The 15,763-nt window shown below is 36.2% G+C and overlaps 1 protein-coding gene across 1 annotated transcript in view; it reads right to left on the bottom strand.

Annotated features, from left to right (window-relative positions):
• The window catches only part of LOC119417587 (ERC protein 2), a 139,736-nt gene that overhangs the window by 68,873 nt on the left and 55,100 nt on the right, over nt 1–15,763 (bottom strand). The window contains exons 8-9 of the mRNA XM_037684828.1: nt 8,438–8,620; nt 928–969 (exon numbers count right to left, since the gene is read on the bottom strand). Coding sequence (XP_037540756.1) covers nt 928–969; nt 8,438–8,620 — 225 coding nt within the window. The remainder of the gene's footprint in view (nt 1–927; nt 970–8,437; nt 8,621–15,763) is intronic.

The raw sequence follows: 15,763 nt of genomic DNA, 5'->3' as shown, positions 1-15,763 counted from the left end.
AGACAGACAGACAGACAGACAGACAGACAGACAGACAGACAGATAGATAGATAGATAGATAGATAGATAGATAGATAGATAGATAGATAGATAGATAGATAGATAGATAGATAGATAGATAGATAGATAGATAGATAGATAGATAGATAGATAGATAGATTAAAATAAACTATTACTTACTACTTGTAATACTATTCCTACTTGGTGTCAGTGGCAACACAACAAACAAACCTTCTACACAAGCATTGTTCATTGTACAACATGAAAACTGAAGATGCATCATACTTCATGTAAAAATTGCTTCTGGTGTTATGTTTTTTTTAATCATAGTCTGACTTCCATATTGAGTGCCAGCATAAAAAAAAAGCTAACTTATTCTGAGTTTTTCTTTACATATTCTTAACAATTGCTCCTTAACAACAGATTATTTTTAGATCATTTGACTTGGCAGGGTGATTTAAAGTGATCCCGCACCCATCGTGGGGGTTACGTTCCAGAAAACCCCACGGTTGGTGAAAATCTGTGAAGAAGCAGTGTTATATTTATTTTATTATTTGTATATACTTAAGACTTTATTAACCCTTCCCACACTCTTAATACCCATTCCCACTCTCTTATAAACACTTCATATGCTTTATATGCTCCACTGTGGCGGTCGTGATGAAGATGATGATGATAAGATGAATGTACAATTGTGCACAGCATGTACAGTACACACAATATAAAAAACTGGGTTTAAAAAGCCCACGATAGTGACGCTGCAAAAAGTGAACCACAGTATAGTGAGGGATCACTGTATTTGAAAAATAACTACAATACCTGAGCTATAATAAAGGTCACTGTTCGAAGTACTGTTGCATTACCTCATAATGGTAAATGTAGCATGCAGACAAAAATTAAATGACCATAAATAATAGAATGACCTACCGTGGGGCTGATTGCTGGAAGCCCATCTACTTTGTGTTGCATCTAAAAGTTAATATAGAAAAGTTTCATTAAAATCTAAATTAAAAATTACAATATATCTTTTGCATACTGTAAGAATAAATTGTTGTAAGATACTACCCCCCCCCCCCCCCACACACACACACACAGAGACATACACACACTGCCCCCACAGATGCCGTTTTTTTTCTGTGGTTTGCTTCAATCGTTTGCCTCCAAGGGGCGTTTTTATATGAAGTTTGTGGAGTTCAGTCATTATCAATTTTAAATGACTGACTCCTCATGTTTGGCTGTGATTTTATGAGAATACCACACATCACAGTTTCTTTTTTTTTTTTTTTTTTTCTGTTTTGGTTCTTCTTTTTTTTATATATACAACTGAACTGATCCTTCTCAGTGAAAAATATCCCAGAGGTACCTTCTAACCTAGAATTATCTTTCTCTTGACGTCCCCACAATTTACCTCTTTTTGTTTACTGTGTTTGTGAAGATTGTGTAACTTGTCGAGACAGCTGAGGCCACTCATTTAAACATCATCAAGTTAATGTGCACAAACACTTATACACACAAAGTTGCTTTTCAGTCACTTCAGAAGACATAACCTTAACTTCCACTCATTTCCTCAAGTAACCCCAAACAATAACACTCGAGAAAAAAAACTTTTCTTTGTCTGACCTTTTGGTTTTCCATCCCAAAACGATTTATTTAAGTGCAAACAATTTTAAAATGTAAAAAATATTGGTATTTTCATCAATAAAACAATTAGGAGTCTAAAATTACATACATAAAGGACATTAAAATGTGCACTGTAATGTATGTTATTATTTTATTACTGATACATTACAGCCTTTCTTCACTAAAAGCTAATGCAAACTGCAAAACATGAATCACCCGGTAGCTCAAGTTCTGCTGTTTAACTTAAGCTTTATACCGCGGCAAAGTTGGTTTTATTTTGGACGTTGGACACCGTTGAAGCCACGGAGCGTGAATGTCTAATGTCCATAGTAAAATTAACTTTACAGTTCGTATACTGTGCTTAGAAACCAAAGTATACTGGTTAGTACAATGTAACTGTCAATTTATTTAGATTTTTAAGCATACGGAACATTTCCAAATTTCTCTGATGCTTATACTTGAATAAATGTATAACAAACTTTGTACAACAAACTTTGTACAGCAGTTGCCTTTGTATTAAAAACATGTTATAGAATTTATAACACAGTGTCAAAGCAAAACATATTCAAGTATTAAGTAGTAAGTACAGAAGTATCAATTATACAATAATTTGCTGAATAAGTGACTGTAATAAACAAGCACATACCAATAGATTGTTACGGAAGTGTTTAACTGCCATTTAACATATCATTGGCACGTGCCTAATTTAAATGGGTATATTGAAATTCTTAACCTTTGATATACTCTGTATGCCCGCGTATCACAGACTACACCACTGGCTTAAATGTGGCATTATCTTGATCTGAGTATTGTAAACCCAAGTGCAGAGAGACACGGGGAGCTCAGGGAGTAAAAGTAAAGAAACTAATGAATTAACAAGCTAAAACAAAAAGGCTGACGTGGCAGCAAAACTTACGAGAATAGAGATCACGAGGAGACGCAAAGCGTGAACGGTTATGGGAAGCGCAATGCACGGACAAGCAGAAAACATAAAGACACTGAATTTAAAGGGACCCTAATGAGACATAATGACAAACACCTGGGTTGATTGGGATTGGGAGCAGGTGAAGCAAGGAGCTGGCACATAAAGGAAAAATATACACTGGAGAAGACAGGACTCACAGGAACATAAACACAAGAATTTAAAGAAAGAACTTGAGACAAACTCGGGTTCTCACATACATTTGCATACAACAGTTGTATATAATAATTATAAATTTACCCTAACCTAATTTAGCCAATTCTTTTACTTCACTGAAAAACGACATGTGCTTTCCCAAACTACAGAGACTAAGGATTAACGACTCCCAGTTCCAGACAGTGTTGCCAGGTGAGAAATGTAGGATTATTGTACTAGAGACATAAAATTATCGTATTTTATGGGAAATTATCGTACACCCGTCATAACCAAAATAACAAATCTATTAATGCACTATAGTAGTGATGGGTCCGCTTCCAGACCAGCTCTGCTTCTTCTTCTTTTCTTTTTTTTCTTTTCCTCACTCATGGGGCGGGCGCAGTGGACTATTCAGCCAATCATGGCCGTTGTTCTCATGCTAACGCACACACGTCACTCGTAGGTCACATTTAGAAAAGCACGATTGACTGGAATTTCCAGCCAATCGTGCATCTGTTTGCGGCCACAGATGCCTTTAGGGTTCACAAAAAAACTCCGACAGACAGTTGCGAGAGGCTGATGACAACCGATTACAACCACACATTCACGGAATGGTCAAATTATCATATATTTAGCCTTTTTTTGGAATTACTGATCGTACATCGTACAGAGGGCAAAATTGTCATACAAATACGATAATTATCGTACACCTGGCAACACTGGTTCCAGAGAGCCACTGGGACTGGTCCACTTCAGGTGTTTACACTTCTTTGATCAAATATAAGTGAAAGAAAAATGTTACAATGTGTGTATATTGGATCTGCTTATGATGCTAAAGCATTCTTCATCTGCATATGTTGTTCTGACCGCTCGACGATCAAGTGACTGACTGACAGACCTTCCTGAACGGAGCCGCAGCTCTTGTTACTGTAGACTCAAACACTTCTCTACTTGTCTTTCACACATGAGCAGCAGATGCAAGCAGCTTTGCAAACACTTAAAAGCATACAGTTGATATTGTGTGCGTAAATCTGTTTACTCATCTTTGTTTAAAAAAATAAACCGTTACAACGGTAAAGGCAATTAAGTTTTGTGATAAAGCAAACAAAAATGAATAAAGGATATTAATAATTATTTACCTTGTCCTCACTATATCACCTCCACACTGCACCTTTAAACATTAAGGCAACTCTAAGTGCATTGGGTGTAAGTTGAAATATGTTTTTTTTTTTTTTTTATGAATAAAGCAAGCAAGAAGAAAGCAGAGGACAGGACCGCAGGTCCAACAGGAATTTATGATACATCATAATGGGGAAAAAGTCACCCAGGTACAGTTAGATTTAAAGTGTATTTCAAAATTGTTAGCATTAGTGCAAATCTCGAGTGTAAATTTTTCAAAATATTTTAAAAACGTAGTCAGCAAAGTGTGTGCTGACTATGTACTTCTTTTAAAGGAACATAACTATGAAATGTTATGATCATAGGATATTTGCATGGTTAAAAAATAAATTGTATTTTAAATAATGGGGAACATTTAGGCTAAGGAGCTGATTTTTCCCAACCCTTTATAAAAAGATCACTTTCTTCTCTGAGCTGTTTTCTCCTTTGAAGTGCTGATGTTTAGTTTCAGAAGTCCTTTAATAAACTTAAGATCAACACATCCTGTTTTATGGAAACCGGAAAAGGATGTAGTGTAGTCAACAAAGCAATGAGGTAAAGAAAAAAAAAGCACCGCTGGCTTGTCTGAGTCAATAATGAAAACATCTGTAGATGTAGAGAGTAGACACGCTGAGTGTAACACAAACTGTAGGAGGCAAATCAGATCCGTGCCGTCTAAGATCTGCAACAAGCCAAACCTCATCTAAACTCATGTTTCAGTCCTTTCATAATCATTCATTATCAAACCATAATAACTTCATATGGAGTCTGTAGACAAAGATACAAAATAAAATTTTCTTACTAGGTCTTGTGGGAAAATTGTATATAACAGTTATATAAAAATAATTTAGACATCGTGGTATTGTTTAAATATTGTACTTTGGATTCTTTTTTTATCTTCCCTACTTTGATTGGATTTAGATTTAGTTTTTCATTGATGCTGATTTTGTTTATGCTTTTGTTATTATTCCTATTTAACACAAGTTCCTCGGATCTGATTTAGTATTTCATTCTTTCTGACTGAGTTTATGCTTTTTGTTACTATTTCCATGACTTTTGACACAATGTGATCTGATTTAGTATTTCATTGTTTCTAATTATGTTTTCAGTTTTTATATTTTTTATTCCATGTGCTGTAAATATATCTTGCTACTTTTTATTTGATGTTGTGATATTTTTGTTAAGCACTTTGGTAACAGTTTCTGTTTTAAATGTGCTCTATAAATAAATCTGACTCGACTTGACTTGATTTTCTTGGATGTGAAAACTTTTTTAAACTACCTGCAAAGCAGCAACGGCTGCACTAAAAAGATACTACCGGTAATCTCAAACTGTGTGCAATGCTTTCGTTTTAGTCCACATTTTTTTCTTTTCATTCAAAAGCATTTTGATAAAACACTTTTGCACAATACCAGATTAGCTGTTTATATATAATGGCACACAATCAAAAGATGTGTAGTTGTTTTGTTATCCAACAGTTGAACAATGAACTAATAAAAGTAGCAAAGTGGGTTTTTTTCAGATGTAAAAACTGTATCGTGGTGTGCTTTTGAAAAACTAAACCGGTTAAACCTGTAAACATCCAAGTTATTTCAAATAATAAAATATTAAATAACAAATCAGTTCAAAATAAGAATACAATATAGAATAGGATAGATCTGTATTGTTATTGCACCTGAGTACAAAGAAATTTGGGTTAATAAGGTTTTTGAAGTGGCAAACATAAAATGACTGAACCACATTTGTTTGAGTTTCACCTGAAATTTGACAACTGTTCAGTGTTTTTCAAAATAAATGCTGAAAAACATTGTATATGATGGTTTTTGGTTTATGTGTCATCACTTCCTTTTAAAGGAATTATTGCAGGTAATAAATTATTTAAACTGGGCAGGAACATCTGTGACCGAAGGAAAACAAATGAAAGCAAATAAAAAGAAAGACTATGAAGAGTAAACTTTTAAACTTTGGTCTGCAGTAAAAAGCAAGCCGCACATGTTTAGCTGTCAGGAGACAAAAAAAACAACACCAATAATTTCAAACAAACCATCAGTTCTTTCAGCTGCTCCCTTCTGCAAAGGTCACCACAGCGAGCAAACTCACATTAAAGATTTGGTAATAGTCTTATTCCAGATGTGCTTCCTGATGCGACCTGGGCTCGAACCTGCAGTCTCAGGATTACAAGACTGCGGCACTGACCACAGAGCTACTGTAAAACCAAAACCAACTGTCTGAGTACAGAGAGCAAACTGTCTGACACCAATGCAACTTTCTTTAGTTTGTCCTATGATCGACTCTTAAGAACATTCATATAGATTGAATAATTTGATAACATGTGCAAACTTTACTACTGTTCTCCTTTTCATCAAAGCAAAAATAAACAAGTGATTTATTCTGATAATGTAAAACAACATCATTGAAAGCAGTAACATCCAAGTCTTTACTGATTGCGTTAAGTGTGAACGTTGAAAGTTATTTCCAAAAAAGTTAAATCTGGTCCTCTGGACATTCAAAAAAAAACCAAAGATTTGTTTTTTTGGGTTTTTTTGGAATGTCCAGAGGACCAGATTTAACTTTTTTGGATTTTTCTACCTGGATTATTGAGCATGCATCAGGATATGTTGAAAGTTATTGTTCATATATATGTTCAAGTGTTATTTTGTTTCTTTGATTGTTAACTACCAGTACTAAAAGTCAGAATCTGTCCTCAGCGTTTAATGCCTTTATAAGCATCATGGTCAAGATGAATTAGCTGTGAGTGTTGGTATCTACACTCTCAATCCTACTAATGTTGTGTGTAAAGGTGTGGGGTCAGGGCTTAATTTGAGCCGGATCCTGCCAGAACAGGATGCAGGAACTTTCTTATTTTGACAGGGTGTGTTCCGGTAAATGTTTGTTTGGATCCAGTAACTCTCGGGCTTACTAATAATAAAGTTATGAACAAATAAAACTTATATTGGATATGTAAACTGAAGAAAAAAAAAAACATGTACAGTATATAAACACTAATTTTAAACACAACAGCCACTTATGAGCTTCTTAATATCACACGAGCTGCCTCTTCAAGTAAGCATTTCCGTCTCTACCCTTAAATAATCTCAGCCCCTAAAAGAGTGGTGGGGGTGAGTGCCTGGAGGCTTTACATGTGGAGTCGGATAGTGAATTCAGCTGAGAAAATACGGCTCGGAACCATCAAGTAATGGGTGGGGGGGGTGCTTAACAGAAGCGGAGTGTTTACAAATGTGGGTAAACATAGACATTTAACAACCCGTTAAAATGCACCAAAATGCAGGAAATTGCATCTACTTTATTCTAAATTTTCTTGGGGAGGACCCCCAGACACCCCCACATCCCCCCCACCCCCAGTCGGCCCACTATTTGCATTCCGGCGTTGATCGGTTTACAAATTAAGCTCTGTGTGGGAATGGCAAGGCCTTAAAAAGTAGCAGTGAAGAAGTATCCGAGTCCATCTGGTCTTAAAACATTTGTAACTTTAAGCGAGACAACTCTCACATTGACTGTTGTTTTCAGAAATGATCTCTAAGCTATATCTTGTGGCTTCAATAGTAGAATCAACCTTCAAGCAACATGGCTGCCAGTGTTTTCATTTAAGAGGTGCTCTCTGGCTCCTGCAACACAAAGATCAAACTCACCTCTCCACTTGAACGCATCAACAGAAAAACATGCACTTGCAGATCAACAGCTGTTTTTGTGCCGCCAGGCGTGCACAGGCAAAGAGAGAACCACTCACATATACAAACATCATCTGCTTTTTTGTAGATCTGTACGTTTACAGAGCAGGTCTGATTGCTGCAGAGCATGCATAACAGTCAAATTATGGCAACACTTCTGTCAGAGTGTGAATTTGTTTGCTGCAGAGTAACTAAGCTGCTGCTGCTTTCATGTGGTGCTACAGCAATATCCAACAAGATATCATTTCACAGAAATGAGCTGTGTGTACATTTTTTATGGCTGTAAAAGAAAACAGTCTCGTAAATTCTGGCAGGTCCAGAGTCTGTGCTGGCTTGTAAGTTTGGGGGGGAAAACGAGAGAGAAAAGGCAGCCTTGGATGTAAAATGGGAAAAGAAGGATCTTAGACGTCTGTAAATCACTCGCTTGTAATTCATCCCTTCAGTTTCTGAGACAGTGCAGGCAGACTTTTTTTACTAGGGAATTGTTAATATTATGAATGCTCCCAGGGAGGTAAAAAAAAAGTGCAATTACTGTTACTGTAGATGTAAGCTATGTAAAATACAGGGTACAAAAGGACTCCAAACCCTGCAGAGTTCACTGAATGCAAAGCTTTGATGACTGCAGTCTACACACGCACTGAGTTAGCAAGTTGTTGTTTTTTTTTTTTTTACATGCACAGTGTGCACGTAAAAAATACACTTTGAAATAAACTTAATTTAGATATTTTAAGCTAAATGTACAATTTGTTGTGATTTTTCAAAAGTACTCAACATAAGCTATATTAATAATATAATGCATGAATAATATACACATTACTAAATCTGTATTAAACCAAAATCAGTTTATACTGACCTCTCCATCAGATTTCTGGGTTGTGATGGGGTTAGTGACCTGGCTTTGTAATGGTTTTGGGGGTTGCAGAGCTGCCAGTTTGTCCCTTAATTCCTGGTTCTCTTTCCTCATCTGCTCCAGCTCTTCAAAACGAACCCTGTCTTCTCGTTCCTTTTGCTCCCGGAGGTTCTCTATCACTCGTTCCTGAGAATGAGAGATCACAGTTGATGTGAGTACAGATATTTTACATTCTGCATTAAAACTTGGTAACAAGATTTGGAATATATATCTCCAAGATTTAGTTTTGCACTATCGTTTGGGCTGTGAAAAACAATTCTTTTATTTTCTATTATTTTCGATTTTATACCTGGATTATTGAGCATGGACTTTGTTTTAATTATTCTATATCATCACTGAAACTGTTCACCTGACTGAAAAAGATCAGCAGAGATCTTTGCAAAGTGCAGCGAAAGACAATGACAAAATGCAAATCATAAATAATACTAGCTCAAATAATAGAAGCCATGTGAGGAGATCAGAGCCAAGTACAACTCAGGGAGGAGGATAAAGGAAGAAAAATGTTGAGAGACACACACAAATTGATTGTGAATAAACTGGACAGGTCTATAGACAACTAACAGCTTCACATCGCTTACCAATTAACCTGGTGTGTGTGTGTGTGTTTGGGGGGGGGGGGGCATTTAGATGAGGACTGAAGTGATTACTAAGGTATTTATTCAGGTGTTTATTTAGGCTCAGATTTCAGTGCAGCAGTGGCCTTGTGATGTGGCACCGCTGCATGATTGGCAGGTTTAAATCTTGAGATTACTGGACAAAAACATTCACTAACAAGGCTTGGCACGGCCCCGCAAAGCAGGCAAGAAAGACCACTTGGCTAACAAGTTCTGGGTGTTCCCCCCAAATTAGGATAAATCTCAGAGAAAGAGAACAGAATGTAATAATAATAAAGCCAGCCTCTATCAGACACCTCAATGAGAACCATATACAAAAACCACAGCAAATATAACCTCGCAGACAGACACACACAGTAAACACACATACTCGAAAGAGCATAAACACAATGCCCCCGCCTGTTAATTAGAACCACAGCGCTGTGGCCAGCGACTGGCTCCAAGAGCAGCTTTGTGACAGAGTTTGTGATTAGCAACACACACTCTCACCCTTGTAAACACATTACACACACCCTGCGCTGACCACAAAATCTAAAAAGCTTGCCAACATTCTCCTCATCACAGCTAAATTGTATGTCGACTGCATCAGAAGTGGTTTCTGGGTAAACAGATGGTCTAATGCAGAGAAGGGATTTACAGTTATTTGTGCCGTAAGGCTTTTCGTTTCAAAGTCTATCGGCAAAGCAAACAAATTTTAGGTGATAAAAGACCACTGTAAGTGAAAACATCTATACAGTGCAAAACAAGTTAGCCAACGTCGAATCTATTGCCAAACATACTTCTGTGAACGCAGCGCTAATGATTTTGGATTTCACTGATCGTTTTCTTGTAGTTTAACTTTATAAAACTGTATACATTACAAAGAATCAATATAAACCAGAGTAATCCAGTAGTAAAAACATAAATTTTATCACAGAATAGCTTACTGTATTTTTCGGACTATAAGGTGCACATAAAATCCTTTAATTTTTTTCAAAAATCGACAGTGAGCCTTATAATCCTGTGTGCCTTATGTATTAATTCTGGTTGTGCTTACTGACCTTGAACCGATTTTATATGGTACTGTACATCTGTCAGCATTGTTCAGATGTACCACATAAAATCGGGCGACTGTGGCTGAGTGGTTAGAGCAGTCATTCTCCAATTCAAGAGTTGAGGGTTCGAATCCACCAGTCACATGCCGAAGTGTCCCTGGGCAAGACACTGAACCCCTCACCGCCTCTGATGTGTGTCCCATCGGTGTTTGAATGTGATAAAGCACCAATTAGTCTCTTTAGAATTATTTGTTCAATTAGCTTTGTAGAGAATAAAGATATAGAGTGCTGTATGAATGGGTAGTGTTGTAGTACTCGAGACCGGTCTTGATCTTGTCTCAAGAGCACTTTTTGATGGTCTTGGTCTTGTTTTGGACTCAACCGCATTTGATCTCGTTCTTGTCTCGGTCTCAGACATTGAGGACTCTGGTTTTTATTTCAAAACCAGTCAAGACCACAACTGTGGAACTATCACTAAATTGCCAGAATATTGTCCAGTTTATTTGTCAACATCCTTGTTTTTATTGGATGCAAAACGTACTGATTCAAATCCAAGCGATAACGTGACTCGTTGCTAAATACGTGTTTTTGTTACCGCTGTCACGCCCACTCCCTTTCACTCACGTGTGGTTCTGTACCAACGGAACAATACAGACAATAGAACGTAATGTCGCAACCAGGGGTGAAAGTAAGCCGGTACGGAAAATCTGTGAAAAGATTGAATCCAAGACTTGAGGTCTTGGTCTTGACTTGGTCTGGGGCCCCAAAAGTCTTGGTCTTGTCTCGGTACACAAGCTGGTCTTGGTCTTGACTTGGTCTCGGGTTAGGTGGTCTTGACTACAACACTATGAATGGGTAAATGAGGGCACAGCTTGTAATGTAAAGCTCCTTGAGTGTCTTGATAAGATAGAAAGGTGCTTTATAAGTAGTCCGTTTACCATTTATCACTTATTGTGAATGAACTGAATAAAATTTGACTTATCTGACTGTTTTGTTTCATTTAATGCACCTTATAATCTGGTGCGCCTTATAGTCTGAAAAATATGGTAAGCTTATGGTAAGCTCCAAGACTTCCGGTACTTAAAATCTGAAGAAAAAAAAAAATCTTGCATCTTATTGTTACAGAGATCATTTAATTTTCCAGTTTAAACCAGAGATCAAATTTATATTTTTTCTGAGATTTAACTACTCTTATATGGATCTAACTGTCTTGTTGAAGATTAATATTTTCAAAATACAATATAGATTGAGTGTAAGTTCACTTGATAAGTTTTGTAACAAGTTTTTTTTTTTTCGTTATCAGTTTTAATGGACTGGGTTACATGCAAAACATGACTAATGAAAACATCCATCAAGATCTCCAAATACATAAATATGAACATTTTTACTGCGAGTGCCAGTCAGGAAAAGTAAAGAAATAAAAATAAAAATGAAGCCTCCACTGGCAAGCGCACTCTAAAGATGGATGTTAACATCTGCCTCATCTGGGATCTCTTCTACCGCACTTACTTTTTGCCAATAAAATTTAAACCAGCATTTGTCTTTGAGTTTGCAAACTAAATGTTTAATTTTTAAAAATGCCTATAATTTAAGAATCATCTTTGTAGACTGCATAAAAAACATGCAACATAGCTAAGAAAAATTAGGTCTTGCTTACATCAAGCGAGTCAGATTGAGGTTTAAAAGTTTATGTTTTTTCAAAGATAGGACAGTATAACATCACATCAACCCCAAGTTCAATCAAGTCTTCATTAGAAAGCGCAAGAGTAATTGGGTGGCTGTGGTTAAAGCAGTCATTCTTCAATGAGAAAGCCAAAGGTTTGATTCTTATGCTGTCACTTGTTGAAGTGCTTTTTGGCAAGGCATTAAACTCATAAATTCCATCCTTCGATGTTCCCCACGGGTGTATGAATGTGATCTAAAGCACAGATAAGGCTCTATACAATGAAACATTCAGATTAGCTTTGTAGTGATGTTGCAGAGTGCTGTGTGAACGTGTGTATCGATGGGTAAGTGAGGACACAGATTTTGCTGTCAAGTGCTGCAAGTATCTTGGTTGGCTGTAAAGGCACTATATCTATATTAGTAGTTTAAATATCTTTTAAACTTTTTTTTCTTTCTTTTTCTTCTTTTGGCTGCTCCATTCCTCAGAGTTCACCACAGTGAACTAACTCACACAAAGATGTTTTATTAAAAAATAAATAAATAAATTGATATATTTGCATAAGTAGTCCAGGTTCTTGTCTAAAGTCAAATTATTCAGGTTTCACTCAGTAAAACTTGGCTCTGTAACGTTAAGGCAAAGTTTTATAGAGATCTGTTACCAGAAAAACACCAGAATGATTATTTCAGATAACACCTTCCCATCCCAACATCCATGCATCCATGTGGCGTAGGTCTATTTGCATCACATCGAATCTGAAGGCAGCTCTCCAGCATGGAAATCGTCATTGTCTGCAGTAATGCAAACTGAAACATGCAGCACTGTTTGTTGTACTTGTTATAAAAAGCAACTGTTAGTGTGGTTGACCACAACAAGACTTCATTATCGTAAACCCTGCACTCAAAATATTTGACTGTCAGAATAGTCTGTTGATTTCTTTAAACTCCTTGGAACAGATTTTCTGAAAGGATTGTGTACCTGGACCATTCTGGCAGTGAAACAGTAAAAACAGAATCAACTATCTCCTCTCTGCAACTGAGAACTCTCTCTAAAGGCTTGTGTGAAAGGCTGTTGACGGGTGCAAGCTTGCATTCCAACTGCTTTTGGGTCGACTGCATCATGGTGTTCAACTTAAATGTCTACAGCCAAGTTCACAAGGTGGTGATAATATGCTGTTTGTCAACTGTCTGAGTGGAAAAAGAGAAGCCTTCTTCTTCTTCTTGTTCTATGTGTTGTCATGCTTGCAATCTTCTTTGATTATTTTATCTTTGATAAATGGTAAATAGGAGTTTTCTCATTGCACATGTGTTATTGGGCTCGCACAATCTTGGGCTGCACAAAAACAACCTGAGGAAAAAACCTTGTGTAATTTCATGGACAGATACAAATGAAAACCTTTACATCATCTGGGCCTCATAACTCAGCAGATGGTCACACTGATTGTTGAGCATTTGCTAAAGCTATGCAGACATTGCACGTACAATGCAAAAATTGGAAACACTTTACAATAAGGTACACAAAATTGGATTAACTACTAGGGAACGCCTCAGGAACAAAACAGGAACAAATCAGGAACTAATGGGTAGTTAACCAGTACTTACTGGGGAACACAATGCCAAGCCTTATTAGGGGACTACTGGTTAGTTACCTGGGAAACTAAGAGGAACTAATCAGGAACCAATGGATAGTTACCAAGGAAACCAAAGAGGAATGAATCAGGTGCTAATGAGTTGTTAACCAGTACTTATTGGGGAACACACAGCAAAGCCTTATTAGGGGACTACTGGTTAGTTACCTGGGAAACTAAGAGGAACTTATCAGGAACTAATGGATAGTTAACATGGAAACCAAAGAGAAATACATCAGGAGCAAATGAGTAAACAACAAAGTCCATGCTCAATAATCCAGGTATACAATCCAACATTTTTCAGTCAGGTCATCTGGACAGATTCTTTTTTTTTTTTTGTGCTGAAACGTTTTGTTGTGTGTTTCCTTGACTGATGAAGCCTTCCAGACCGAAGGCGAAACGTTTCAACCCCTAATAATGCTTGGCTGTGTGTTCCCCAGTAAGTACTGGTTAACTACCCATTAGCTCCTGATTCAAGTTCTGTTGTTGAGGTAATTTGTGAACCAAGCAACCAAGATGGTTTTTCTGAACGCTCAGAATGCAGAAGTCCAAATTTTGAAATTTCATATTCAACTGTTTCAAATGATTTAAGATAAGAAAAAAATAAGATGATAAGATAAGATGATTTAAGATAAGATAAGATAAGATAAGATAAGATAAGATAGAACTTTATTGATCTCACAGGAAGATGCTGGTGAAGATTCTCAGTCATCCAGGACATGATAAAATTCAAAAAACGTTCAATACAAAAACAACTGGACATTATTTGTAACAGAAGACGTTTTGCAGGAAATTGTTGTGCCAGCGTTTCAGTACAAAAGAATAACACAAGATATCAAAAATAAGAGAGAATATAAAAATAACAGAGAATATAAAAATACCAGAAATTAAGTTCTAAAACAGGTCAGGTGCAGACAGAAACATTAAAGTGTCTAGACAAATATATAAAGAGAAATCTATAAAGAGTGATGCACAGTGTTGTTTCTTATCAAGCGCCACAAGAATGTAGTTTACAACATGAAATGCAGGTGTAATTGTGCTATGATTTTTTTTCTAAAGTCTGACAGATATTCTGCTAAAATAGTATTAAAATGTAAAAATGCTTACGGGTAATTGCTCAATCACAAGACCTTCAAGAATTTTATGCAAAACTGATAGATGGTATTGGTCAATAGTTATTTAACATTGTTGGCTCACCGCCCTTTAATAAGTTCAGAATAAAAGCTGTCTTCCATACAACGGGAGTTTCATTCTTTTTCACTGGAAGATTAAAAAGGAATGCAAGAGGCTCAGCTAAAAAAAATCAGCTGTCAATTTAAAAAATATGCTTCAATTAAATCAGGACCAGAAGATTTTCTATGATCTAAACCTTTAAGGCCTTTTTGAACTTCCTGGAAGGAGAAGTGTAAAAAGTTAAATGGCAGACTTGTGTATATTGGAAGATCTATACAGGGTTTTGAAGAAACAGAAACCATAGAGTCAAACAAAGAACCTGAAGATATAAAATGCGTGTTAAAACAATATAATACCTCAATTCTGTCAGAAATGGGAACAACACGAGAGGGTAAAACCTGAGAACTTTTACTTACAATAATAACATTCATCATCATGAGATAAAAACTTGACCAAAGTAGTGCTGACTTTGTTATTTATCAACATAAGTTGATTGTAGTTTAATATTTGACATGGAAGTTGGCAGGCAACAACGTTGTTCTTGTTTTATTTTCAATATGAAGTTAAAAATAGAGATAGGATAGAGATATTTGTCAAACCAAAATTCAGAACTAGTCTGAAGGGAAGGTCTACCTCAATCCAAGGAGTTGGATTGTGGAATGGTCTAGAGAGTGATGTGAAAAATGCCAAGTCAATGTGCACATTTAAGAAAAAAATCAAAACTGAATTGTTAAAAAAGTATATATGAAGTAGCTTAGTGTGTGTTTTGTATTAGAATTAGATAAATTAGAAAATTATTCATTTTGTACTGTTACTTGAAGATTATTATGTCTGAAATAATTGTTTGTAAAAAGGGGCAGATATAATAAGATTTTTTCTTCTTTCTGCTGCCTTTCATTTTAAATCTTTTGTATCTTTTTTTATATTGTTATGGAATTGTTTTGTACTTTTTTAAAATGAATAAACTATATACCATACCATACCAAAAATCCTAAGTTCCTAGTTTCCTGTTATTATCTACAGCAGAAAGATACACATAAACAAAATTATACTTAACACATTAAATCTGCGTTGAATTTTTTTTTTCTGACCAGCTCTGTTTCCATTGTCTTTGTAGAAACTCATTATTTTTTACCCTCCCTCCACCCTTTACATACC

Source organism: Nematolebias whitei, chromosome 11 (assembly GCF_014905685.2).
Source record: "Nematolebias whitei isolate Nwh7 chromosome 11, NemWhi1, whole genome shotgun sequence".
Classification (NCBI taxonomy): Eukaryota; Metazoa; Chordata; class Actinopteri; order Cyprinodontiformes; family Rivulidae; genus Nematolebias; species Nematolebias whitei.
Note: the sequence above shows the minus strand (reverse complement) of the source record. Positions and strands in the feature narration are given on the sequence as shown.